Consider the following 27,519-nt stretch of genomic DNA (forward strand, 5'->3'; position numbering starts at 1 on the left):
CCCACCAGCCACTCCTCGGAAGGAAGATGGGGCAATCTACTTCCGTAGTGATACTGCCTTGGAAACCCAAGGAGGGGTCGCTATGAGTCAGGTCCGACTTGATGGCACATAACAACAACACATTTTATTTGACAGGAGCAAGTCACTGCTTATACTAGGAAATAAATTATTTTAATTTATATGTCTGTGTATCTGCATGCTTGATTGTAGTCCACACAAGTGAAATCCTAACTTCAATAGTGGTGGGGTAGGCAGCTTTTGACATGACAACCAGTGATTTCTACCTCTTGCTAACCATGCCCTTGTCCAATCCTCTCCCCGGGAATGTGGACTGGGCCTAGTAATTTGCTTCTGTTGTTGTTGTTGTTGTTATATGCCATCAAGTCAAATTTGCTTCTAGCAAACAGTAAATAGTAAGAGTCATGAGATGTTATTTCTATAATTAAGTTAGCTTGTGACTTCCATCTTACCAGCACACTCTCTCTCTGGCTCTTCTTCTGTGCTTGCTCTGATAAATCAAGCAGAAGAAGATCACAGGGCTAGGAACTGAGGCTGGTCTCAGACTATGTCCAACTGCCAGCAAGGAACTAAGATTTCTCATTTCAACAACCCTTACTTCCCTCAGGGGGAATGGAATCCTATCAACAACCACACTGAATGAACTTGGAAGCAAATCTTTCTCAATTCAAGCGTTCAGATGAGGCCACAGGCCTGGTAGACACCTTAATGGCAGCTTTGTGAGAGACTCTGAAGCAAAAGACCCAGCTAATATTTCTGACATACAGAAACTTGAGATATCACAAGTTTTTTGTTTTATGTTGTAAAGCTTTGGGGTAATTTGTTATACAGCAATAGATAACTAATATAGTAGTTAACCTAATGACTGAGACAATGACTCTACTGGCATTTACACAGTAACAATAACTAATACTGATATGGAATTTTAAGTTCCAGGTACAATTTTAAAAGCTTTACAAAATTCCTCACAAAAGTCCTTTCCTATTATTTAGTATCCCTATTTTAGTATCTTTCTGTATCTCTGAGGTACAGAGAGATTTGATAACTTGTTCAAAGCTACAGAAACAGAAAATGATAGCGAGTATTTGAATGTAGGTGTCCTGACTGTAGGAGCCCTAGTGGTGCAGTGGCTACACACTCAGCTGCTAACCCAAAGGTCAAACCCACTAGCCACTCTGTGGGAGAAAGATATGGCAGCCTGCTTCCATAAAGATGAAAAGCCTTGGAAACCCTATGGGGCAATCCTACTCTGTCCTACAGAGTTGCTATGAGTTGATGGCAGTGGGTTTGCTTTGGTCCTGAGTCTAGAGTAAGAGTTCATGACTGTACAAACAGACACAGTGCAAGGCTGAACACTGTAAAGATGATAACCCCAAGACATGATAGTACTAGAGGAGATTCAGAAAACGCAAAAGGGATCAGAAGCATGTAAAGTGCTAAAAACAAAAATAAAGCCTGCTTTCTGATTAAGACACTACCTGGTGGGTTGGGGGAGCATAGAAGTAGTAGTACAGTGAATGGAATGCAATCAAAATTATCGAATTCATACTTGGAAATACATTTTCTTATACTCTACATGAGAAAACGGAAAACCTCCAATAGGCATAAAAGCTATAGCCAGGGAGGCTATAGTTGTACTTTTCCCAAGGGCAATTTTGAGTGAAAGTAAGTGTGTCAAGCTGGTGGGAAAAGGAACTAATTCCTAGTAAGCAACAAGAACCCACTAGAGAGAGTTTATCACACGGAGGGAGAAGAATCAAAATCCTAGCACAGGGAAGTTCCATGAGGGGATCACTTTTTTATCTGGCATTCAGACTAATAGGCTATGTACTTCTCCTTTATGCTCTCACCCACTTAGCACTTTACATAATGTTGTTGTTAGGTGCCATCAAGTTGTCTCCAACTCATAGCAAACTTATGTACAATAGAATAAAACTCATAGCAAACTTATGTACAATAGAATGAAACACTGTCCAGTCCTGTGCCACCCTCATGATCCCTGCTATACCTGAGCCCATCATTGCAGCCACTATGTCAACCCATCTTGTTGAGGGGCTTCCCCTTTTTCATTGACCTTCTACTTTACGAAGCATGATATCCTTCTCCAGAGAATGGTCTCTACTCAAAACATGACCAGAGGAGGTCAAACAAAGTCTGGCCATTCTTGCTTCCAAGGAGCATTCTGACTGCACTTTCTCCAGGGCAGATTTGTTTGTGTGTTTAGCAGTCCATGGTACTCTCAGTGTTCTTTGCCAACACCACAACTCAAAAGCATCAACTCTTCTTCTGTCTTCCCCTATTCATTGTCCTGCTGTCACATGCATATGAGGCAAATGAAAATACCATGACCTGGGTTAGATGCATCTTAGTCTTCAAGGAGACATCTTTGCTCTTCAGCACTTTAAAGAAGTCTTTTGCAGCAAATTGGCCTAATGTACTATGTCTTCTGATGTCTTGACTGCTGTTTCCATTGGTGTTGATTGTAGAACCAAGTAATATGAAGTCTTTGACAACTTCAGTCTTTTCTCCTTCTATTGTGATGATGCTTATTGGTCCAGTTGTGAGGATTTTTATTTTCTTTATATTGAGGCATAATCCATACTGCAGACTATAGTCTTCAATCTTCAACAGTAAGTGCCTTAAGTCATCTCACTTTCAGGAAACAAAGTTGTATTATCTGCGTATTGCAGGTTGTTAATGAGCCTTCTTCCAATCCTGATGCCACGTTCTTCTTCATATAGTCCAGCTTCTCAGATTACTTGCTCAGCATACAAATTGAGTAAGTATGTTGTTGTTAAATGCCACTGAGTCGGACCCGACTCATAGCAACCCCTCCTTGGGTTTCTGAGGCAGTATCCAACCTTCCTTCTGAGGAGTGGCTGGTGGGTTTGAACTGCCAGCCTTCTGGTTAGCAGTCAAATGCCTTAGGCACTACACTACCAAAGCTCCCAAATAAGTATGTAGCAGTTATCATATCTGTTGGCTAGTCTGTCTCCTCCATTAGACTTTAGTCTCTGTTGCCTCAAAACCAACTTACTCACTGAGACTTCTCAGCACACAGCACAGTGCCTGATAAATGACAAGTGGTAAATATATGTTTGCTGAATAAAATTACCTTGGATTACTGGTTGGATAGGGATGATGGAACCCCTGAGACTATGGCCCCAGTTATCCTTCTGGCCTAGAAATGGACTCACTTCCACATATTGGCTCTCAGCCCAACAGCAGAAAGACCTACATGCAGAAAACCTACCCCAGGAAAATACACTCACCTATCCTAGGGATTAATAAGCCATGAGACATCAGAGGGGCAGTATTCACATAGAGGGAAAGCTGGACAGACAAAAGTGCATAGATAAGGGCACAGGGAGGGGGTAGTCACAGAGAGGAGAGGGGAGAAGAGGTTTTTATGATTGGGGATTGTAATCGGGCCGTGAAATCAAATGTTCATGAACTGTTGAATGTAAAATAAACTGCTTTGTAAATTTGCACCCAAAGCACAATAAAAATAAAATAAAATAAAATAACCTTGTGAGTGGCACTGATTCAATGGCTCATTTCAAAGGTATATGTTAATATGAGTTTTGTTTTTTGAAGCCTCTGGTATCTGGTAGTGCATTAGCTTTTCTAAGCAATTTAAATACATCTTTGGGTCTCCCGTGCCTCCCTTAATATCTGGCATTTAGTGGCAGCCAATGCATAGTTAATGACTAAATGAATGTGTGTTTCAAAAAGGCTGCCAGGCTACATAATATAAGTTTAAGTTTATTGCTAAATAAAGCCCTGAGGTTCCATAGGGACACCTGTTTATCAGTGATGATGATGATAATAATGTTCATGATAAATTCTTTTCCTTCTGAAAGGAAGCATTAACATTTGCAAAATACATTCCCAATAAAGACAGACTCTTGTCTTGATTTAAGCTGGTAAATGCTCCTAAATATTCCTCCATAAAAGATAGCAAGTTATGTTTATCACATAAGAAGTCCACATAATGCTAGATTTAGAAGCATTCACTACATGAACATACACTCACACAAGCCTACAACAATATGGAAACAAGGCAACTACCAAGCATTCCTTTCTCTTCATCAGTTAAACAAGAGCTATTAGATGGAGCTGGTGAAATAAAGAAGGAAAACTGAGGAGAATTTATGTAAATGTACAAGCAAGCACCTACACCATCTCCTAAGGGATACTTACTGGAAGCTCAGGAGCACATTTCAACATCTGAAGGGAAATATAGCAGCCGATTGAATGGCCAATGAACACAAGTTTCATTTGCTTTGGCACATGACTTCTCAGGAAAGCTTGTTTGTGTTTTATTTGACCATGGAGTCCATAGATGTCCTTAATTTCTTGAGTATTTGAATCTAAAGGCAAAAAAATGAGCAGATTTTTACTCAATAAGTGAAAACAATAATTCCAGTGTGTGTGTGTGTGTGTGTGTGGGGGGGACCTAAAACCAATCAAACAAAAACCAAACACATTAACTATAGTAGCAGTTACTATTTATTGAAAACCTACAATTTGCCTGTTACAGTGTCAGACACATTACTTACATTATATTAATCAATCCTCACAACAACCCTGGAAAAGAAGTTTTATCATCATCACTTTATAGAAGAAAAACCCAAGTCTCATGGAAATTAGGTGACACACTGACATAAGTAAGTAGTGGGAGAAGTGAGATTCAAATCCAGGTCTCTGTGTCCTCAAAGCCCAGAAACTGTCAGCTATACCATGAACTACTACTGTTAGGTCAATGGTTTTCAAACTTGAGTATGCATCAAAGTCCCCTGAAGGGCTTGTAAAACAACAACAACAACAACTCCACTGCCATTGAGTCAATTCACAGCAACCCCCATTGGGTTTCCAAGGCTATAAATCTTTAAGGAAGTAGATTGCCTCATTTTCCTCCCACAGAGCAGTTGGTGGGTTTGAACTACTAACCTTCTGGTTAGCAACCAAATGCCTTATGTGCTTGTAAATGCACTGATTATTGAGCCCCACTCCCAGAGTTTCTTATTTAGTAGGACTGGGTTGTGGCCCAGTAATTTACATTTCTAAGTTTCTAGATATTGATGCTGCTGTTCCTAGCACCACACTCTGAGAACAACTAGTTTAGGCTAAATTATATTATTAATATACAACTAAGAAAATTCAGAGGGAGCTCTGGTGGTGGAGTGGTTAAAGCACTTGGTTGCTAACCAAAAGGCCAGTATGTTGCAGTCTGCTTCCATAAAGATTTACAGTCTTGAAAACCCTATAGGGCAATTCAATCCTGTCCTATAAGGTTGCTATGAGTCAGAATCGACTTCATGGCAGTGGATTGGTATTTTGATTTTTAACAGGTTCGTGATATTGCTTCAGGATTTTTGATAATTCTTTTGTTTAAAGAACTGAGACTGGAAGACTTAAGTAGACTTAAGCAGAAATATTGTATGCTGTTCTACTGTACACAGCACTTACTTTTGCCAAATTACATCCCTTCTACACACGTACAACATAAACTCTTAATTGCCTTCCTTGCCTTTCTTTTTCCATCATATATTGCCACCTAATAGTCTATATATTTAACTTAATATCCCTCCCTTTCCCCCCTCAATCTTCTCATTGCCTAGAAGAATACTTGGAGTATAAGAGGGTCTCAGCAAATACACTGCTTGTTGAATAAACAAATATTCAGCCCTGACCACAGGGTAATGACCTGTTGTTATTATCCAGCCATCAATGGGACAGATCTCCTGTGAACATCTCTCAACTATAAGTGGTTTTCTCTAGCCACAAAAATGTTCCTCTGGCATTTTCTGCTGTACTGAGAAGACTGTCTATGACCACTTTATATTGGTAACTTACCTATTTCATGTGCACTGGCTGGATAAAAATCACTCTAGCCTATTTCTTTGACCAAACCTTCCACAAAATACCTCAGCTGTCTACAGAGAAAGTTTTGCTAGAAAGTATGCAAATAAATAAATCACACTATTAGTAAAACCTATACTTTCCTCATGGTAGCAAGACTACTAATAGTTGGCTCTGTAGTAAAATTCTGATTTCAAATCAGGTAGGAAACAGAAAACAAAATTGTCTCTTCTAGATTTCTTTTCTCAACTAATACATTTTTAATCTGGACAGGCTCCCAACTAGTAATGTTGTTATACTCTCAGCTTCTCCTTTTCCCCTTCATCCAATTGGTTACCAAGTGAGTTTGTTGATTCTTTTTCCTAAGACTTTCTCAAATCTATATCCTCCCTTTATCCCCACTGACCTTGCAAAGTTGAAGACTTTAACATCTCTCATCAACACAAGAAAAGCACTCCCCAATGGGTCTTCTTGCAGTGTGTGTATGTGTGTGTGTGTTGGGGGATAACTTCCTACTCCCTTCAATGCTCTCTCTATATTACCACAAAAGCAAGGTTCCTGAAAAATAAATCTAATGTTATTTTCCTTCCATTGTTCTCACTGTTTCGATTAGACAGTCCAAATTCTTTAGTATAGCTTACAGAGCACCTCACAAACTGGATCCAGTGACCATTTCAGTCTCATCTCAAGTAGTCAAGTAGTTTCCACCTACTTGCTATATGCTAAACCAAAACAAACCAAACTCACTGCCATTGAGTCGGATCCCACTCATAGTGACCCCTCCTTGGGTTTCTGAGGCGGTATCACTATAGAAGTAGACTGCCCTACTTTCCTTCCGAGGAGTGGCTGGTGGGTTTGAACTGCCAGCCTTCTGGTTAGCAGTCAAATGCCTTAGGCACTATGCTACCAGAGCTCTTTGCTATGTGCTAGCCATGCAGAATTACCTGTTGCTCCATGAACATGTCACACTCTCTATGACTTTGTAGAGGTTGCAGTCCTCACATGAAATATCTTTCCCTTCCTTTTATGGATGAAGTATCTGTCATTCATTTTTCCAGATCTAATTAAAAGTCTATCAAGCTAACCCACAAGAAAAATGAATGAGCCTTCCTCTGTACTTTACCAGTACTCAACTCTTATTATAGCACATCCTCACACTCATGTAATTGTCTGTTTATATGTTTGTCTCTTCTTTCCTGCTTTAACTACTTGAAGGCAAGGTTCATCTTTTCATTTTCATCTCTGCACCCCCTGTGATAGTACATGTTAAATATTATTGTTGAATAAAAATATGAACTCAGATGATCTCTGAGGACACTGCCCCTCTCATAATCCACAAGAAAATTTCAATAGGTTTTCCCTATAAACAAATAAGCAACCCCAATGAGAGAATACAGTATTTCAAAATATCATCAAGTGGTCAGTTGTGTTCTAAAATTCTAATCACTGGAATACTAAATTTCTTACTCTCACAACTCTGGTAAAAAATTGATGTAAATTATAGTCAGTGTGATTGATTCAAAAGGTATCCAAAACTCATTACAAAGCAGTGCCCTTTACTTTTGTATGTGCTGTTTTTATTTCCTTCAGTGCTAGTCTTGTCTTGTTGGTCTGGCTAGCTCCTATTCATCCTTCAAAATCTCAAGAAGTGTCATCTCTTTTGAGAAGCTTTTCTATGATTTAATACTGAGGATTAAAGTAGCCTTCTTTGAAGTTTCCACAACATCACATGTTTACTGTATTACTTCTAATTTATTTCTAGTTTATAATTCATGGCTTGCTTATCTCTGTTCCTCAATGTCTGGCATACAATTGGTGGAAAGCTTTTTCATTGAACCAATGAGGTTTATTTCCCTATTCCCTTGATACTACTTACCTCCCAGGTAAGACATTTTCCCACACCAACCAAGAATTCATTCTCTATCTAAACATTTAACAAGGAAATTCAGTATAAAACAGAATTGCAAAAAAATCTGGAAATTTGACAGACACAGTTAAAGACACAATTATAAAACAGTGGGGTAAATGCTTGAAAGAAAAGCAGGGTTTTACTGAATCAAATAAAAAAGTAATACCACTTTACATTCATAAAAAAATTATTGTTTTTTTCCAAAAAAGCAAAGATAAATAACTAGGAAATATTGTTTACTATGCTTACATGACTGTAAATGTATAAACTTAGCCTAACAGTCTAAATTTAGCTATATATATATATCAATATATATATATAGCTATACACACACACACACACATTTAACTATAATATAGAGATATATGTATAAATAGCTTCACACTGAATATTAATATACAAATTTAACCATTTATTTTTACATAAGCACTATTTGCAGGTCATCTGTAATCTCAGAACTAAAAACACTAGAGACTAATGCTACATGAGCCTTTTTCTAGTACTCAGTTTTCAGAAAGAACTCTCTAAATTTCACATTAGTATTTCCTAACTTGTAACCTATTCTGTCCTAACCCCCCATTATCACTCTAAAACTATATCCTAACTTTAATTAAATAACTTATGGGTGGAGATTGAGAAGCTAAACCCATTACTTTTATACATTAAAGAATGTTTTGGGTAAGTTTTTTATATAGTTTGCTCCTTAGGAAATTTTAAAAAACACACAAAACAAATATCACATATTATTTATCATTACATATTTGTAACTAAAAGTGTTTAAAAAGACAGAAAATATTACTCTAAATTCATGTTAGTAAAATCTGAGATGGGATACAAAGGAGCTGAACAACTTTTTTAAACTTGTTTCATTTAATTTATTTTATTAACAAAAATTATTGAAGTAAAGTGTTAACTGTCATATCTGAGTGACAGAATCTTGAACTTTTCAGAGCAGTCAAAAATTATTGTTTTTTATTTTTCTGTATTTTTAAAATATCTCAAAATTGTTTAAAAATCACTAAGAATGCCTTGACATGCTGCTTCTAGGTTTCATACAACTATTTCATGGGGAAAACCACTACTTACTTCATTATTATTCATATTGGAAAACAGAATCCTGATAGGCTTTGTCTAGGTTCATGCTATAAATCTAGGGTCATGTGAGGTGGTCGGATGAGAACTGTGGTCTCTAATTCTTTAGTTTACTTAATCAACACTGAAATGCCTTTCTTTCACAACTGTCCCCTGAACTTATTAAGGTGATGTGGAAGTACACTCTCATAGTTTAGCCCTCATCTATCCCTGGTTCCCAAAGAAGTCCATAAGCTCCTTATATCTTAACACTGTCTGTTCGCTCTCAAAGTGCACAACACAGTAAGGGCATGGCAGGCATATTATTTAAAATTACCACCTTACTTAAAACACAAAGTGGTAAGTCACATGTCTTTGTAATGAATTATTAAAATATGATTCTCTAAACAGATAGTGGACACTAGGGTCCTCAAATTATGCTTTCCACATGACTAAAACCAATGGTCTGCTAAGGATTTCAGTGGTAGAAATGTGGGAAAGAAGATAGAAAAATTCAGCAAGAGGAACATAATATACACTCAGGAAACAACAGAGCAAATGGTATAAAAGTGTGAAAGTGTGAGATAGTATTTTAGAAAGAGTCATGAGTTCTATAGCTATTTGTGGTTACAGACAGAAGTGGAACAGATAAACTTAGAAAGGTAGGTTGGGCTAGATACCTAGGATACTGTGAGCCATGAAAAGATGCCCAAGGATTCTAGAGGAGTGGCGTGATCTGGGCAGGGCCGTAGGAACATAACAACAATGCTGACTCTCCCCAGCCCTGCTGTGCTTCTTTCTTACTGCCCTCCTGATCTCTTCTCTTGCTCTGTGCATCCTACCTAGTTAGAGACTTACTTGCTTTCATCTCTAGTGACTATGATCCCTGAGACTTGTCTGATTGACTGGCCCTGTTTCGGGCTCAGCTAGTAATTCCATCTGACCTCCACATCCTCTGCTAGTCATAGTTCTGGCAAGAAAGAAAGCTCTAATGGTTTTCTTTTTTTTGGGGTTTGAGTGTAAGGGTGGAGGTGGTTTATTGTTTCTTTAGATAACCATACTCAAGTTCAGCATTAGTTGAAAGTTTGTCGAACTTTTTAAGATCACTTTTTCATATGCTAAAAATAAACCAGTATGAGTTCTAGCTATCATTTTATACTTTTTGAACAAATGACTTGAAATAGTTGAAAATGAATCGGCCATCAAGTAAGCTAGCTCTACAGTAAATCAAAGCTGCAAAGTGTTTATATTTCTAATTCCTTAAATTTTCTTTTCACACTTTTTTTCCTTGAATCCTCTCCTTCTGACATTAGTGAACATCTGTTCTCCCAATTGTACTCAATTTATAATTGTGATAATGTGGTGCAACTAGAATATTATTTCCAACTGTTCATAATTTTAACATGTGTTAACATGAAGCAAAACACACATTTTCTTTTCAACATTTGATGTGTAGTTATACCATATGCCCTTTCTTTCAATGATTACGTACTTTACAACCACATTTTACATGTCAGAAAACCTGAACCACAGAACAATAATCTTGGATGAGGAATGATATATCTGTCCTATCTATCCAAAGCAAATTACTACAGCAAACATAAGCTCCAATATATAAAACAGATGAAGCAGACCATTCTATTTGAATAGGGGGTTGGTGAGGCCCAGAGCCCCACCCACCCTCTCAAGAACTGTTGGGCTACTCAGTACAAAGATGGAAAGCCACTTCCTTAGAAGGCAGACTGACATTTCCATTTCTTTGTAAACCCATACAGCACCACACATAATAAACCACTAGTAGGCTGTCAATACATCCTTGATGATGATGAGTTACCCTTTACCCCCTCTAGAAACCATAACTTCCTCTGGCCCTATGGTGGCCCTCTGGGCAAATGCCTCTAGATGGCACTGTTCTCATTAGGGAGCAAAAACCCAGGCTTCAATTACTAAGTTTTCAACTCCAGTTGTATACAAGCTGCCTAAAAATCAATAGGCATATTCAAAATAAGGTTATAAATAATGAACTACCAATTTAAAATAAGAATTAGATATTTCCCTGAAATTCAGAAACACTACTGATACTTTCTACTTACTTTCTTCACCAGGGTTTACTGGTAAAGATCTAAGTGTCCTAGGACCAGCAGCATCAGCATTAACTTCTCAGGTTCCACCCCAGACGTACTGAAGCAGCAACTTTGGGGGGGTTCGCCCAGTACACTGTTTAATCAACCTTCCAAGTGATTCTGACACACGCCAAATTTGAGAACCACTGATTGAGGATTATCTATTTTCAACTCTCAAACCTGCTGTTTATATACAGTTTAAATGTTTGCTTGTCTTCAGCATGATTTCTGGCAGCTCACAGTAACACCTGAGTTAAATGTTGCTCTATTACATAACTTCTCCCTATTATGGATGGCTTATCTTACCAAGGTGAAACTTTAAGAATAAGACACCTTAGTTACTCAATATTAAGAATCTTGAACATGACAAAAATGTTATCCTTCACTGAGTACCCTGCTGGTATTCCCACTACTTCCTAGCTCCCTCAGTCTTTATCTTATCTCTCTCTTACTAGTGTTTAGAAAACAGGCCAGGGCAGCTGGCAGTTTTGGAAGCTTAGCATGTTAAACAAGCCAGTTTCCGCTAAGAATTATTTCAGCACCTCTGTTTTCTAAGCACAAGATAATGTAGCACAATCACATTCTGAGCAGACATACATGTTTCCTTACAAAGGAAAAGCTATGGGCTTAATCCCCCAAATTTCTCAGGGCATTTATGCAAAAATAAACTTAAAACAAAAAAAAAGAAGTGCCTTTTAAACATTTCACAGCAAAATAAGTATTTGTGATACATTTTTTTCACTTTCAGTTACATTTCCATATGGATAGTTGCTGAAATAGATGATTTTAATCATGGCAATCAAATCTATCTATTCAGTTTCACTTCACTATTGTTCTTAAAACATTTTACTCCTAGGTTATCAATACATTTACCTTTCAAAGTATACCTGAGCCTTAAAACAAAGCATAAAACAGCTCTCAAATTCATCATGGAGGAATACACATACACACACACACATATACAGAACAGATAGACTGAGACATACTACCAAAAGAAACACTTTGAGGTATTTATGCAAATTGCATTGTTCCATCCACATTCCATTTACCTTGTCCCCCCTTATGAGGCTCAGCAGGAAAAGGGCCACAGACCAGGGAAAAACCTACCATTGTGCAAGGGCTAATCTGAGGATTATGTGATACAATAATTAAACCTAAAAACCTGGACTCTAGAATTTTATAGTAGCCAACTAAGATGACCTATCAACAGGGCAAGAACACTTAACTAAATATCAAAATTACTGGGTTTAGTCTCAGTTCTGCCACTCACTAGTTGTGTGACTCTGGAAAGCCATTTAACCTTTCTAGGCCTTAGTTTCCTGCCTTGAAAAATAAGAGCTCAAGATGGGATTTGAAGTAGAAATCTTTAGCTGTGAAATTCTATGATAATAAATGTAAGACAATTAGAACACAAACCAAACCCACTGCCATCAGGTCCATTCCGACAAATAGCAACCCTATAGGGTAGTACAGAACTGCCCCCATAGGGTTGTAAATCTTTATGGAAGCAGATAGCCTCATCTTTCTCCCACAGAACAGCTAGTGAGTTTGAACCGCCAACCTTTTGGTTAGCAGCTGAATGCTTTCACCCCTACACCACCAGAGCTGTTTTGTAAGACAATTAGGGAAGTAAGAAAAATTAAAAAAAAAAATAGGTGGAAGTGGTAGTATAAGAAATGTGAGTGCTTAAAGCACCAGGCCAATGTCTAATTGATTTGAAAACTGACACAGAGTGGAAACTAGAAATTGTTTTTGCAGAGGTGTAGACAGCTTGCCTAAAGAAGGGCAATCTTACATGTAATGCCTTAAACAGGAAAACACAGGAAGCTAGTGGGAGGTGACAGCTTTACCTGACTACCAAAAATGAAAACGTGGCAGTTGTCTTTTAAACATAGTTGTACTTCTTTCTAAGTGCTAGGCAAGAGATAAGTCCATAGTAGGTACTCAAAAATGAAGAACTGAATAAGTACAATCAGGAAGGTGCTCTGGTAGCATAATGTCTAAGGCATTTGACTGTTAACCAGAAGGCTGGCAGTTCAAACCCATCAGCCACTCCTTGGAAGGAAGATTGGGCAATCTACTTCCATAGAGCTATTGCCCCGGAAACCCAAGGAGGGGTTGCTATGAGTTGAATCGACCCGACTGCAATGAGTTTGTTTGTTTGTTTTTTTGCAGTCAGGAAAGGACATGAATCAGGGAGCTATAATATTCACAGTGCAAGAACACAAAGTTTGAGCTACGGCTTCAAGAAGTAAAAAAAAGAGAGAACCACATTCCATACCAACAGAACCAAACAGTATCTACTCTGTGTACAAGAAGGTAATTTGTTTCCTAAATTCTGCAATAACTATATAAATGACCATGCGTTTGAGTTAATAGCCAAAAATGGCATAAAGATAAAAATATAAATCATCTTTTGTCATCTACTTCTTCAAATAAAGAAATTCTTATATATGAACCAAAGAAATAATTCAGTTTCCATTTCATTTTGTTACATCTTACTTTACACTTAAAACAATCTCAATTGGTCAGCTTACATGCCAATTTTTGTAACCTATTTAGCATACCTACAGATGTTCATGAACATGGAAGAAATGCTACTTTGGACACTTTCTCTTGACTATTCAACAGGATCAACTTTTCAAAGGACCAGCTTCTAAGAACTCCCAAGAGAGACTTTCGAGGATGAACCAAAGACAGAGAGTAAAACTTGAATAAACATTTAGTGAAAACATCTTACGAACTTTTATTTTGGTATTGCTCAGGTACAATGTTACATGTTTATGCGGATTAATAATGCAAACGTAATGCACTGCCGTGGAGTCGGATCTGACTCATAGTGACCCCCCCCCCGGGTTTCCAAGGTGGTATCACTATGGAGGTGGATTGCCCACCTTCCCTCTGAGGAGTGGCTGGTGGGACTGAACCACCAGCCTTCTGGTTACCAGTCAAATGCCTCAAGTACTATGCTACCAGAGCTCTTATGACTAAATCTGAAATGTCGATACTTAACATTCCCAATCCAGTTAAAAACTAAATATAAATATTGTGTTATTTTTAAATCTCAGTATTTGTTTTCCACATCATTTCTCATAAAGTGTTCTTGGTGTTTAATACAAGTCAATTAAAACTTTTGAACAGGTAATGAGAAAGAAAAAAATGGGGTGGGGGTGGGGGAACCTCAAAAACCTCAGAATCTAAGTGTAATTATTTCACTAAGGTTTAAGCTACACACTTTATCATGACACTGTCAGAAGAAAAAAAAAATAATTGAAATAAAAACATACTTCTTGGTGCTACAATTCAGTAAGTCAGATGCTTACTTTAGCCTTGCCCCAAACTCTGCTATTGTACAAGGTATTGAAAGTATTAGGATATCTCAGCTCCCAGGGGCAAAGTGTTAATGATTTTTTGGTTTGAAGTTGAAAATGTTTAAGTGCAATTTAAACAAGAAGGTATTAAGTTTTAGCACTCCTTTTCAACCTTAAATTATGGGACACTGATTTTTACTTCCTTATTTAAACTTTTCTGTATTATCTGAAATGTTTTACAATAAGCATGTATAGCTTATTAATATAAAAACACAATAAAGGGAATTATTAGCTATTAGTCTGAAAATAAATAAATTATGAATTACTTCTTGGAGCTAAATCTCAGCTCTAAAAAAATAAGGATGACACTAGATTTAACTTAGTAAATTAATTCGGTTTATCTGACCTGCAAAGAACTTACCCAAATGAATAACAATTTAAAGTAATCTTTAGAGGGTGTCTAGAAGAGGACACATATGTAATCATATATATTGCTATTGTATTCAAATTTTAAAACAAAACAAAACAAAAAAACTGCATCTGATTCAGAGGCAAAAGTCAAAGTATTTGAAATCAAAACAAAATATAATCAAAATAAGCCTTAATATCATTTAAATCACCCACAGAGCACTGATTTTTGTATATTTGAACTTGTACCTCTGTGTCTAAATGAATAATGGATACACAGTTACAAGGAGTGCAAGCAAAACATAAACTTACAGCACTGTATGTTTAAAACTTGGAAGCTCATTAAGTATAAGATACCACAGGAGAAGCACATCAGACTAAAAGCAAACCAGAAAAGGAGTCGGAAAGTCAATTCCAACTCATGGCAACCCCTACAGGGTTTCCAAGGCTGTAATCTTTACAGAAGTAAATTGCCTCATTTTCCTCCTGCAGAGCACAGCTGGTGAATTTGAACCACCAACTTTCTGGTTAACAGCCCAAATGCTTTACCTACAATGCCAGTAGAGCTCCTTCACATCCACTAAAGGGCACCCCTTCTAATAAAAGGTTTTTGAATGGAATGCCTACAGAATTTATTTTTCTCTTATTTCCCCTCATTTTCTTATTTTTTGCAAGTGTGAACATGGTAGAATTCTCAAAAGTTAAATGGGTAACTCTGTACCACTTCCTCTATTTAAAGGCTTTCAGTTATTTACCAAACAGAGTGCTGGCTCTCTGTCAGCTTTCAAGATTCCTCCCATTCTGCCCTCAAAGATCAAACATACCAAATCTCTCTACCTGCCATGCTACTCCTACCTGTCCCTCACATAATATCCATCAATAAGTCTTACTGATTTAGTTTCAAAATAAATCTGAAATTTGTCTACTCTCCATTATCACAAAGCTTCCCAGGAAGTTTCTTGAAACAGCTACCTAACAGGTCTTCTCCTATCCGTTTTTTCATTTAACAACTTTATTGAGATATAATTCATATATCATATAATTTATCCATGTAAAATGTACAATTCAATACAACAATACATCTCTAGCTACCCCATCTTCAAATGAAAATCCTATTCAATTGTCAAAACCTACCTAACCCACAAAGTCTTTTCTAACCTATACTGTGTTCCTTCCTGTGTTCATTCTGTAAGTGTCCACATGCTCAGCAGTCCAGTTAGTCACTTGATCATTCTCTAAATGTTGACATTGTGAGCTTCTTTAGAGTAGAGGACCATGGTTTATATTATTTTTTCACCCCCATTCCTCCTAGTACAATCCTGGAAATACACAGTTTATTACAAATTGGTAAAAAGAAAAGGCAAGTCATAAACAGATTGGATGATTTGCCCAAATTCTTATAGAAAATTACTCTGAAAATTAAAATGTTTCTAAAAACACAAATATTAATCAAAACATGGCAGTAGGGCCTTAATGCCACAAATAGAGGTTTCCATTAGTGTTAACTCTTTATCTTAGCAGTATTTGTAAAAAAATAAATACCAAGTCTTTGCAAAGGAAAGCAAACATTAGGAAGGACATACCATCTGAAGCTACAAGAATCTTTTTGTCTTTGGGAACGATGGAATGCCCAGCATGACTGATAATCCAAACTGGAAAACGTCTGTTTATCAGTGAGTACAAAGTCTTTGCAAATGGCAAATAAAAGGAAATAAAACCTGGGTTACCTAAAAAAACAAAAACAAAAAACAAATACAGACATTAGATTAACCAAAGCAATAAATCCACACAAAGTGATGTCCAGACTGGGGTTAAGGTGGGGTGAGGGAAGGAGAGTGTCTATTTCTCCTCACATTTCCTCTACCAGTCCAGTAAATTAACATGTACATCTCAATCTCAGTACCCTTTCTACCTTAAATCTGGAATGATCACTTAAAAAATTTCTGCTCTTGCTTCATTCTCCAGTTTTTAATAAGTTCTGTGTCCCTGTACCTAAACTCACTAAATGGAACCACCAATAATAAACACATTGTTCAAGTCAAAACAGTAGGAATCTTTGTTGGTTTCTCACTGTCCCTCACATAATATCCATTAATAAGTCTTATGGATTTAGTGTCAAAATAAATCTCAAATTTGTCTACTCTCCATCATCACATAACTTCCCAGGAGGTTTCCTGCAACAGCTACCTAACAGGTCTTCTCCTACCCATTTTTTCATTAAACAGCTTTATTGAGATATAATTCATGTATCCATGTAAAATGTACAACTCAATGATTTTACAGTATATTCAGATATATGCACTCATTATGGTAGTCATTTTAGAATATTTTCATCACATCAAAAAGAAATTCCATAACCATTAGCAGTCACTTCATATGTCCCCTTCCCTCCATCACATATTCCCTCCTTCTCAGCTCCTGGCATCCATTAATCTGTGTTTTGTCTATACAGATTTACCTATTCTGGACATGCCTATAAATACAATTATATAAAACGTGGCTGTTTGTGACTAGTTTCTATGACTTAGCATAATGCTTTCAGGGTTTAGTCTTGTTGTAGCATGTATCAGTACTTCATTCCTTTTTTTACTGACATATAATATTCCATTGTATTGCTATACCAAATTTCCTTCATCTATTTATTCATCAGGTGATGAGCATTTGAGTGTTTCTACCTTTTGGTTATTATGAATAATGCTGTCATAAACATTCATGTACAAGTTTTTATGTGGATATACATTTTCATTTCTCTTGGGTATATATCTGTTGTTGTTGTTGTTATGTGCCATTGAGTCAGACCTGAGTCATATAGACCCCTTCTTGGGTTTCTGAGGCAGCATCACTATGGAAGGAGATTGCCCAACCTTCCTTCTGAGGAGTGGCTGGTGGGTTTGAACTGTCAGCCTTCTAGTTAGCAGTCAAGTGTCTTAGGCACAATACTACCAGAGCTCCTTGGATATATACCTAGGAGTGGAATTTCTGTGTCATACAGTCAATCTGTGTTTAATGATTTTATATGGATAAACAATCAATGCCCATGGTAGTAGCAGAAATGAAATCATATGAAGCACTGCATTGGGCAAATCTACTGTAAAAGACCTCTTTAAGGTGTTGAAAAGCAAAGACATCACTTGGAAGACTAAGGTGCACCTGATTCTAGCCATGGTACTTTTCAATCACCTCACATGCACACAAAAGCTGGACAACAAATAAGACTAAAGAAGAAATGATGCATTTAGATTATAGTGTTGGTGAAGAATACTGAATATACCATGGACTGCCAGAAGAACAAACAAATAAGTATAACTGCAATGCTCTTTAGAAGTGAGGACTTTGTCTCATGTACTTTAGATGTGTTACCAGTAAGGATCAGTCCCTAGAGAAGCACATTATACTAGGTAAAGTAGAAGGTCAGCAAAAAGAGGAAGACACTCAATGATATGGAATGACACTGTGGCACAAACATAGTAATGACTGAGGATGGCACAGAACTAGGCAGTGTTTTTTCTGTTGTACACAGGGTCACTATGATCAGAAACTAAATGATGGCACCTAACAACAAGAAGATGTTTAACCATTTGAGGAACTGCCAGATTGCTTTCCAAAGTGGTTACAGCATTTTATATGCCTGATACCAGTGTATGAAGGTTTCCATTTCTCTGCAACACTTTATTATCTGATCTTTTTATTATACCAACTTAAGGAATGTGAACAGATATCTGACAGTGGTTTTGATTTGCATTAACGTGAGGAATAATGATCTCAAACACCTTTTCACATGCCCACTGACATCTATATGTCTTCTCTGGAGAAATGTCTACTCAGATTCTTTGCCCAATTTCTAACAGGGTTACTTGTCTTTTTTATTATTGAATAGTAAGAGTCCTTTATATATATATTCTAGACACGATAGCTTTATCAGATATATAATTTGCAAATATTTACTCTTTCACTTTCTTGATAATGGCCTTAGTAGTACAAAACTTTTTAATTTTGAACATTCAACAGCAGCACAATATACTTTCCTTTAAAGTGCGCATGGAGCACTCTGCAGAACAGACCATAAGTTAAGCCATAACACAAGTCTACTAAGTTTTAAAATACTGAAATACTACACTTGTTTTCAGATAACAGTGCTATAAAATCAGAAAGCAACAATAGGAAGATCAAGGAAAAAATATCAAATACACAGAAACTGAATAACATCCTGCTTAAAAACTAGAGTAAAAAACAAAATAAAAACTTTTTAAATCAAATGAGAATGAAAACAAAACAAAATCTTTGAGACAGCAAAAGCAGTGTTGAGAGGGTAATTTATAGCAATACATGCACATATCAAAAAAGAAGTATCAAAATCAACACTTTAAACCAATAGCACCAACAATTAGGGAAATATAAAAGAGCCTAGAGTCATCAGAAGAAAAAAATGTATATATTTGAGGAGAAATAAAGAGAAAAGCAACAGAATCAACAAGACTAGAAGTTCGTTTTTTGAAAATGTTAATAACATTGACAAACCACTGGCAAATTTAACAAAGGGAAAAAAAGAAAATATGCAAATCAAAGGAATAAGAAACGAAATAGGTGATTTCACAACAGAATGAACTGAAATAAAAAGGATAATAACAATACTATGAAGAACTGTACTCCAACAAATTTGAATACCTAGAAGAAATGGACAAGTTGAGAAACACAGTAATGGAGAGAGACTGAAACCATTCTCCCTGCAAACAGGAAGCAGACAAGGATGCCCTCTATCACTCCTATTCAACATTGTACTGGAAGTCCTAGCCAGGCCCATAAGGCAAGAAAGGGAAATCAAAGACATCCAAATTAGTAAAGAAGAAGTCAAACTCTCCCTATTTGTTGATGATATGATCCTATACCACAAAAACCCAAGAGACTCAGTCAAAAATCTACTGGAACTAATTAAGAGATTTAGCATCATGGCAGGATACAAGATCAACATCCAAAAATCAGTTGGATTCTTCTATACCACCAAAGAGACTGCTGCAGAAGAAATAAGGAAATCAATACCATTTACAATAGCTACCAAAAAATAAAATAAAATACCTGGGACTAAATCTTACCAGGGACACAAAAGACCTTTACAAAGAAAACTATAAAAAACTACTTCAAGAAACCATAAGAGATCTACATAAATGGAAGAACACCCCACGCTCGTGGATAGGAAGATTGAACATTGTGAAAATGTCAATTCTACCCAAAGCAATCTATACATTCAATGTAATCCCAATCCAGATCCCATCAACATTTCCTAAGGATATGGAAAAACCAATCACTAACTTTATATGGAAAGAGAGACCCCGGATAAGCAAAGCACTACAAAAGAAGAAGAACAAAGTAGGAGGTCTCACATTGCCAGATCTCAAAATCTACTATACAGCCACAGTAGTCAAAACTGCCTGGTATTGGTATAATGACAGACACAGAGACCAATGGAATAGAATTGAGAACCCAGAATGAGATCCATCAACCTATGGTCAGCTGATTTTTGACAAAAGGCCTAAATCCATTAAATGGGGAAAAGAATGTTTGTTTAATAAATGATGCTGGCAAAACTGGAGATCCATTTGCAGAGAATTGAAACAAGATCTGTACCTCACACCATACACAAAAACGAACTCCAGATGGATCAAAGACTTAAATGTGAAACCTAAAACTATAGAGTTCCTCAACGAAAAACTAGGGGAAATTTAGTGGCCCTAATATATGGCATAAATAGACTATCAACCATAACCCAAAATATACAAACAGCAGAAGAGAAACTAGACAAATGGGACCTTCTAAAAATTAAATTTTTATGTGCTTCCAAAGACTTCTCCAAAACAGTCAAAAGAGAACCTACAGATTGGGCAAGAATATTTGACAACAACATATCTGACAAGGGACTTATCTCTAGAATTTATAGAAAATTCCAACCCCTCAATAACAAAAAGACAAATAATCCAATTACAAAATGGGCAGAAGACATGAATAGACACTTCACCATGGAGGATATTCAGGTGGCCAACAAACATATGTAGAAATGCTCACAATCATTAGCCATTAGAGAGATGCAAATCAAAACAACGAGACACCATCTTGCCCCAGCACTAGTAGCAAAGTTCAACAAGACAGAAATTAACAAATGCTGGTGAAGATGTGGAGAAACTGGGACTCTAATACACTGCTGGTGTGACTGTAAAATGGTACAACCACTGTGGAAAGCACTATGGCAATTCCTTAAAAAGTTGGAAATAGAAATACCATTTGATCCAGCCATTCCAGTACTACGTATATAATCCTAAAGAAGTGAGAGCCATGACAAGAATAGACATATGCACACCCATGTTCACTGCAGCACTATTTACAATAGCAAAAAGTTGGAAACAATCTAGGTGTCCATCAATTGAGGAATGGATAACCAAACTGTGGTACATACACACAATGGAATACTATACAACCCTAAAGAATAATGTAGACTCTGGAAAATACCACACAATGTGAATGAACTTGGAGGACATTATGCTGACTGAAATAATTCAATCACAGAAGGACAAATAATGTTTTAGTCCGTTATTGTAAAAGTCAAGGAATGGTTTATCTATGGAAGGAAATTTTCTTTGTTGGTTACCAGGGGTGGGAGGGTAGGGTAGGGAACACTGTTAGATAGGTAGAAATAAGTAGTGATTTGGGTGAAGAGAAGGGCAATGTACCAAATGTGAGTGATCAACATGGTGGCACTGAGGAAGAGGGAAGTGCAGACAACAAAGATGAACTCTTATGCACATACAGTACTGTGTTGTCAATGAAGGCAAACAAGGGTATGTGGGTGGACAGATGCATGGACAGGCTGAACTATTAGGTATGACTATGCAGCAGAGAGTGTACCCAAGACCATGTATAGGGTTGGCAGACAACGATTCTACAAGTGTATTTGTATGTTCTTTAAGAATTCCCAGGGGTATAGAACTGAGCTGACAAGGGACAAGGTTGTAGTCACTTCTTCATCACAGCCAGCTACCCAGAGGGACCAAGTAGTTGAACCTGTGGGCTCGGGGACCATAGTTGCAGGGGACATCAAGCTCAACTGGTGTAACATACTACCACAAAAACATTGTTCCACCTCCTACTTTGGTGAGTAGTGACTGGGATCTTAAAAGCTTGCAAGCAGCCATCTAGATGCAACGATGGGTCTCTCCTCATCCAGAGCAAAGAAGTATGAAGAAAACCAAAGATTCATGGAAACAATTAGTCCTAGCAACTGGTACACCATGCAATCCTCAGCCTATACGACTATGAGACCAGAAGAACTAAATGGTGCCTGGCTACCATTGTCAACCACTGGGAGGGGGATCTATGTAGGAGATCTGAATAGAGAGGGAGAGCAACGTGAAACAAAACTCAAAATCATTTGGAGAATAAAAAAAGGAGACCATGTTTCTGGTCTGATAGAGCCTGGTGGAACCACTGAGACTATGGCCTCAAGCTGCCCTTCAGGTCTGGAATTGAATCCACTCCTGTGCCTTCCAGCCAAACAAAAGATAGGCATATGAGTTGAACATGTATCTGAAGCAGATACACTCCTTGGAGAGAACAATCATGGGAGAGAGAAGGGCTGTTTACGCACAGGGAGACAGTTCAATGGGCAGGAGTGCATGGAGGGATGGACACAGGGAAGGGGTAACTATTGGGAAGAAGTTGGAGGGGAGGTGTTGCATTGGAACAAATTGTAGTGAATGTCATAAGACAACGTGTGTGTGACTGCTGCATGGAAAGCGAATTTGCTTTGTAAACTTTCACCCAAATCACACATGCACACATACACACACACACACACACACACAAAGGCTTGACCCAGATGGCCTCACTGGTAAATTCTACCAAATATTCAAAGAAGAGCTGACACCAATTCTTCTCAAATTATTCAAGAACATACAAAATGATGCAACATATTACCAAACTCATATGAAGCAAGCATAACCCTGAAAACAAAACTAGGCAGAGACACCACCAGTAAAAAAGAAAATTATACACCAATACTCCTCATAAACAGATGGAAAAATTCTCAAGAAAATTCTAGCCAACAGAATCCAATAATACATCAAAAAAATAATACATTTTAGCCAAGTAGGATTCATACATGATATGAAAGGATGGTTCAACTTTAGGAAAACAATCAATGTAGTCCACCAACTAAATAAAACAAAGTAAAAAAATCCCACATGATCATATAGATCATTGCAAATAAAGGCATCTGACAAAGTTCAATCCCCATTCTTCATAAAAATGCACAGCCAAACAGGAACAGACGGGTAGTTTTTCAACATAAATAAAGGCATATATAGAAACCAATGGCCAACATTATTCTCAACAGACAGAGACCAAAAACATTCCCCTTGCAAATGGGAACAAGACAACAATGCCCTTTATCATCACTCTATTTCAATATTTTATTGGAAGTCTTGGCCAGAGTAATAAAGCAAGAAAGCAAAATAAAAGGCATCCAAATTGGCAAAGAAATAGTGAAACTATCTCCATTTGCAGATGATATGATCTCTCACAAAAAAAAAAAAAAAACCTCACTACCCTTGAGTTGATTCTGACTCATAGAAACCCCCACTGCGTTTTCAATGCTGTAAATCTCTACAGAAGTAGATGCTCTATTTTCCTCTTGCAGAGCAGCTGATGGGTTTGAACCACTGACCTTTTGGTTAACAGCCAACTGTCTTACCCACTATGCCACCAGAGTTCCTTGATATGATCTTATATCCAGAATATCCTAGAGACTCAACAAGAAAACTATTGGAACTGAAAGAAGGATTCAGCTAAGTGGAAGGATATAAGATCAAGATACAAAATTCAGCTGGATTCCTCCCCACTAACAAAGGGAATTCTGAAAAGGATGACAGGAAAAAAATATCATTTACAATAGCCACCCAACAGATGAAGTATTTAGGAAGAAATCTAACCAGACAAACAAAAGATCCATACAAAGAAAACTACAAAACACTACTCAAGAAACTAAAAGAAACTTACATAAATGGAAGAATAAAAATATGTTCATAAATAGAAAGACTTAATATTGTGAAATGGAACTACTACCCAAAGTGATCTATTGATATAATGTAATCATGATCCAGATTCCATTACTATTCTTTAAACACACAGAAGAACTAATCATCAACTTGATATGGAAAAGAAAAAGATCCCAAATAAGCAAAGAAGAACAAAGTAGGGGCCATCACACTTCCTGATTTGAAAACCTACTGTAGATCCACAGTAGTCAAAACTGCCTAGTACTGGTGCAATGACAGACTTGTAGACCACTGGAACAGAACAGAGAACCCAAAACTAAATCCATTCACCTATAGACAGCTTATCGTTGACAAAGGACCAAAACTCATTAAATGGGAATCAGACAGTCTCTTTAACAAATGGTACTGGCAAAATTAGATATCAATTTGCAGAAAGATGAAATAGAATCCATATTTATCATCAAAAAGAAAGAAACTAACTCAAGATGGATCAAAAACTTAAATGTATAACCTAAAACTAAAAAGATCATCAAAGAAAAAAAGAAGGGCAAACTTAGAGATTCTAATACATGTCATAAATATACTATTAAGCATAACTGAAAAGGCATGAGTACCAGATATGTGCACCAAAAGACTTTAATAAAAGAGAATCTACAGATTGGAAAAAAAAATTAGCAATGATATATTGAACAAGGCACTAATCTCTAAAATTTATAGAAAATGTCAATACCTCAACAACAAAAAGACAAACGATCCAATTAAAAAATGGGCAGAGAACATGAACAGACATGTCACCAATGAAGACATTCAGGCAGCATCCAAACACATGAAGAAATGTTCACAATTATTTCCCATTACCTACAGCAGCGACCCTATAGGACAGACTAGAACTGCCCCACAGGGTTTCCAAGGCTATGAATCTTTACAGGAGCAGACTACCTTATCTTTTTCCCAAAGAGCAGGTGATGGGTTTGAACCACTGACCTTTAAGTTAGCAGCCAAAGGCTTTAACCACTGCACCACCAGAGCTCCTTCATTAGCCATCAGAAAGATGCAAATCAGGGGACATCTGGTGAAGATGGTAGAATAGGGAGACAAACTACACAGACCCTCTACTATAATGAAACAAGAAACCAATTTAAATAGATATACAAGATAATCCTGGAACCCTGAGCTTTGAAGGGAAGAATAAAGAAGTGGATTAAATACTAACTAGTAGAAGAAACTGAATGAAAACAGTGAATAAGGAGACAAATGGAGCTATGAACTGTCAGCTGGCCTATGGTGCAACCATTTTGAATATTTGCAAGCAGTATCCTGATGCAGGCAGAAATCTATTAATTGGCTTCACTTGCCAAAGACTGCATGAGCAACCACATTCATGTCTGAAAACCAGAAAGCATCTGTGCCCTCAGGACCCAACCACATTTGCACCTCCTGCAGCCCCATCCACTGGGAAAGGGCCATTACCTACTTCTGTACCAACTGATTAACAATAGACAGTGGCCAGTCCCAGCCCAAACCACCCTCAAGGGTTCTGCAAGAACAGCTAACAGAGATCTGTCAAACACTGTCAAACTATATCATACCTACCAAGAGATGGGCACCAGCACACACTGTCAAACTATATCACACCCACCAGGAGACAGGCAGTGAGTGTCTAAGTGCTGCCAAACTAGTGAACAGAGTAGTACACTAGTCTGGCTTGCTTGGATATATCAAAACAAAATAAAGAATAAATAAATAAATAGCCTGAGTGAATAACACCAACACATAATCACAAATTAAATATAAAGAAAACAACATCACAATGTTTGAGAGACAAATGACAATCTCAGTTCACAAAAAAATGCAACATAAAATAGTGCAAACAAGGGACCAGTATACAGAGCTAGAAAACTTACCTAAGGAAGAAATGGCATTGGGACTACCTAATAAGGAATCCAAAACAATTATATTTAGGTACCTCCAACAGATTGGGGAGCTCTGGTGGTGTAGTACCTAAGGAATGTGACTGCTAACCAGAAAGCTGGCAATTCAAACCTACCAGCCACTCCTTGGAAGGAAGGTTGAGCAATCTACTTCCGTAGTGATGCCACCTTGGAAACCCAAGGAGGAATCAATATGAGTTGGATCCAACTTGACAGCAGTGAGTTTGGTTTTTTGTTTGTTTGTTTTTCAACAGATTGAGAGACAGATCAAGAAAAAAACTGACAAAATTAAGGAAAACACCAAAATGATTAAGGAAAACACAGTCAAAATGCTAGAAAAAGTCAGGAAAATAATACAAGAACTAAATGAAAAATTAGTAAGCATACAAAAACAGCAAATAGAAATCCAGAAGATTAATACTAAGATTTCAGAAATAGATAACACATTGAAAGGGCAAAAGAGTAGAGCTGAATCTATGGAAGACACAATTAGTGAGACTGAAGACAAATCTCTTAATACTATTTTGTTAAGAGATCAATCAGGGAAAAAAAAAGACCGCCTAAGAGTTATGCGAGACACCATGAAGAGGAATTACTTACATGTGATCAGAATTTCAGAACAGGAAGATAAATAAAACCACAGAGAAAACTGTTGAAGATTTGTTGGTAGACAACTTCCTTAATCTTAAGAAAGACAAGATGATATGCATTCAAGAAGTTCAATGACCCCAAAAAGGATAGACCACAAAATAAAATCACTAAACTCATTGCTATCAAGTTGTGTTCAACTCACAGTGAACTCCACAGTGATTCCAAGCTGTACAGAAGTAGATTACCTCATCCTCCTCCATGGAGCAGCTGGTAGGTTTGAACTGCCAACCTTCTGGTTAGCAGCCAAATGCCTTACCAACTGCACCACAGAGTTCTCCAGAAAATAACCAAGCCATATCATAATCAAACTTACTAAACCCAAAAACAAAGAAAGAATCCTGTAAGGAACATTTAAAAAAACAAAAAACAAACAAAAAGAAAACCTCACCTCCATCAAGTCGATTTGACTCATGGGTCTCCAAGGCAGTATCTCTACAGAAGTAGATTGCTCCACCTTCCTTCTGAGGAGCGGCTGGTGGGTTTGAACCTCCAGTCTTCTGGTTAGCAGTCAAATACCTTAGGCAATAAGCCACTAGAACTCTCGAAAGTCACCTACAAAAGGCAACCACTAAGACTAAGCTCTGATTTCTTGGCAGAGACCGTGCAGATGAGAAAGAAATGGGATGACACATATAAAATCCTGAAAGAAAAAAAAAATGCCAACCAAGAATTATATACCTAACCAAACCGTCCCTCATATATGATGGCAAAATTAGGACATTTCCAAATAAAGAGAAATTAAGGGAATTTGTTAAAAATCAGACCAATCTTATAAGAGATCCTGAAGGGAATTCTTTGGACAGAGAACCAATGACAGCAGACAACAAATGATGATTAACACACATGACAACATCACCCAGAAACCAACCCAGATATGCTGTTATGTTGTTATGTGCTGCCAAGTCTATTCCAACTCTTAGCGACCCTATGTACAACAGAACGAAACACTGCTCAATTGTGCGCCATCCTCTTGATCCTTGCTATACTTGAATCCATCATTGCAGCTGCAGGCCAATCCATCTTGATGAGGGTCTTCCCCTTTTTTTGCTAACCCTTTACTTTGCCAAGCATGATATCCTTCTCCAAGGAATGATTTCTTCTGAAAACATGACCAAAGTAGGTGAGACAAAGTCTGGTCATTTTTGCCTCCAAGAAGCATTCTGGCTGCACTTCTTATATTATAACCAGAAA

The 27,519-nt window shown here is 37.3% G+C and overlaps 1 protein-coding gene across 1 annotated transcript in view; it reads right to left on the bottom strand.

Moving 5' to 3' along the window:
* LDAH (lipid droplet associated hydrolase) overlaps nt 1–27,519 on the bottom strand; it is a 148,514-nt gene that overhangs the window by 106,365 nt on the left and 14,630 nt on the right. The window contains exons 2-3 of the mRNA XM_007939258.1: nt 16,289–16,432; nt 4,222–4,391 (exon numbers count right to left, since the gene is read on the bottom strand). Of these exons, the coding sequence (XP_007937449.1) occupies nt 4,222–4,391; nt 16,289–16,432 (314 nt within the window). The remainder of the gene's footprint in view (nt 1–4,221; nt 4,392–16,288; nt 16,433–27,519) is intronic.

This window comes from Orycteropus afer, unplaced genomic scaffold (genome assembly GCF_000298275.1).
Source record: "Orycteropus afer afer isolate SDZICR_OR568_19922 unplaced genomic scaffold, OryAfe1.0 scaffold00058, whole genome shotgun sequence".
In the NCBI taxonomy this organism is placed as follows: Eukaryota; Metazoa; Chordata; class Mammalia; order Tubulidentata; family Orycteropodidae; genus Orycteropus; species Orycteropus afer.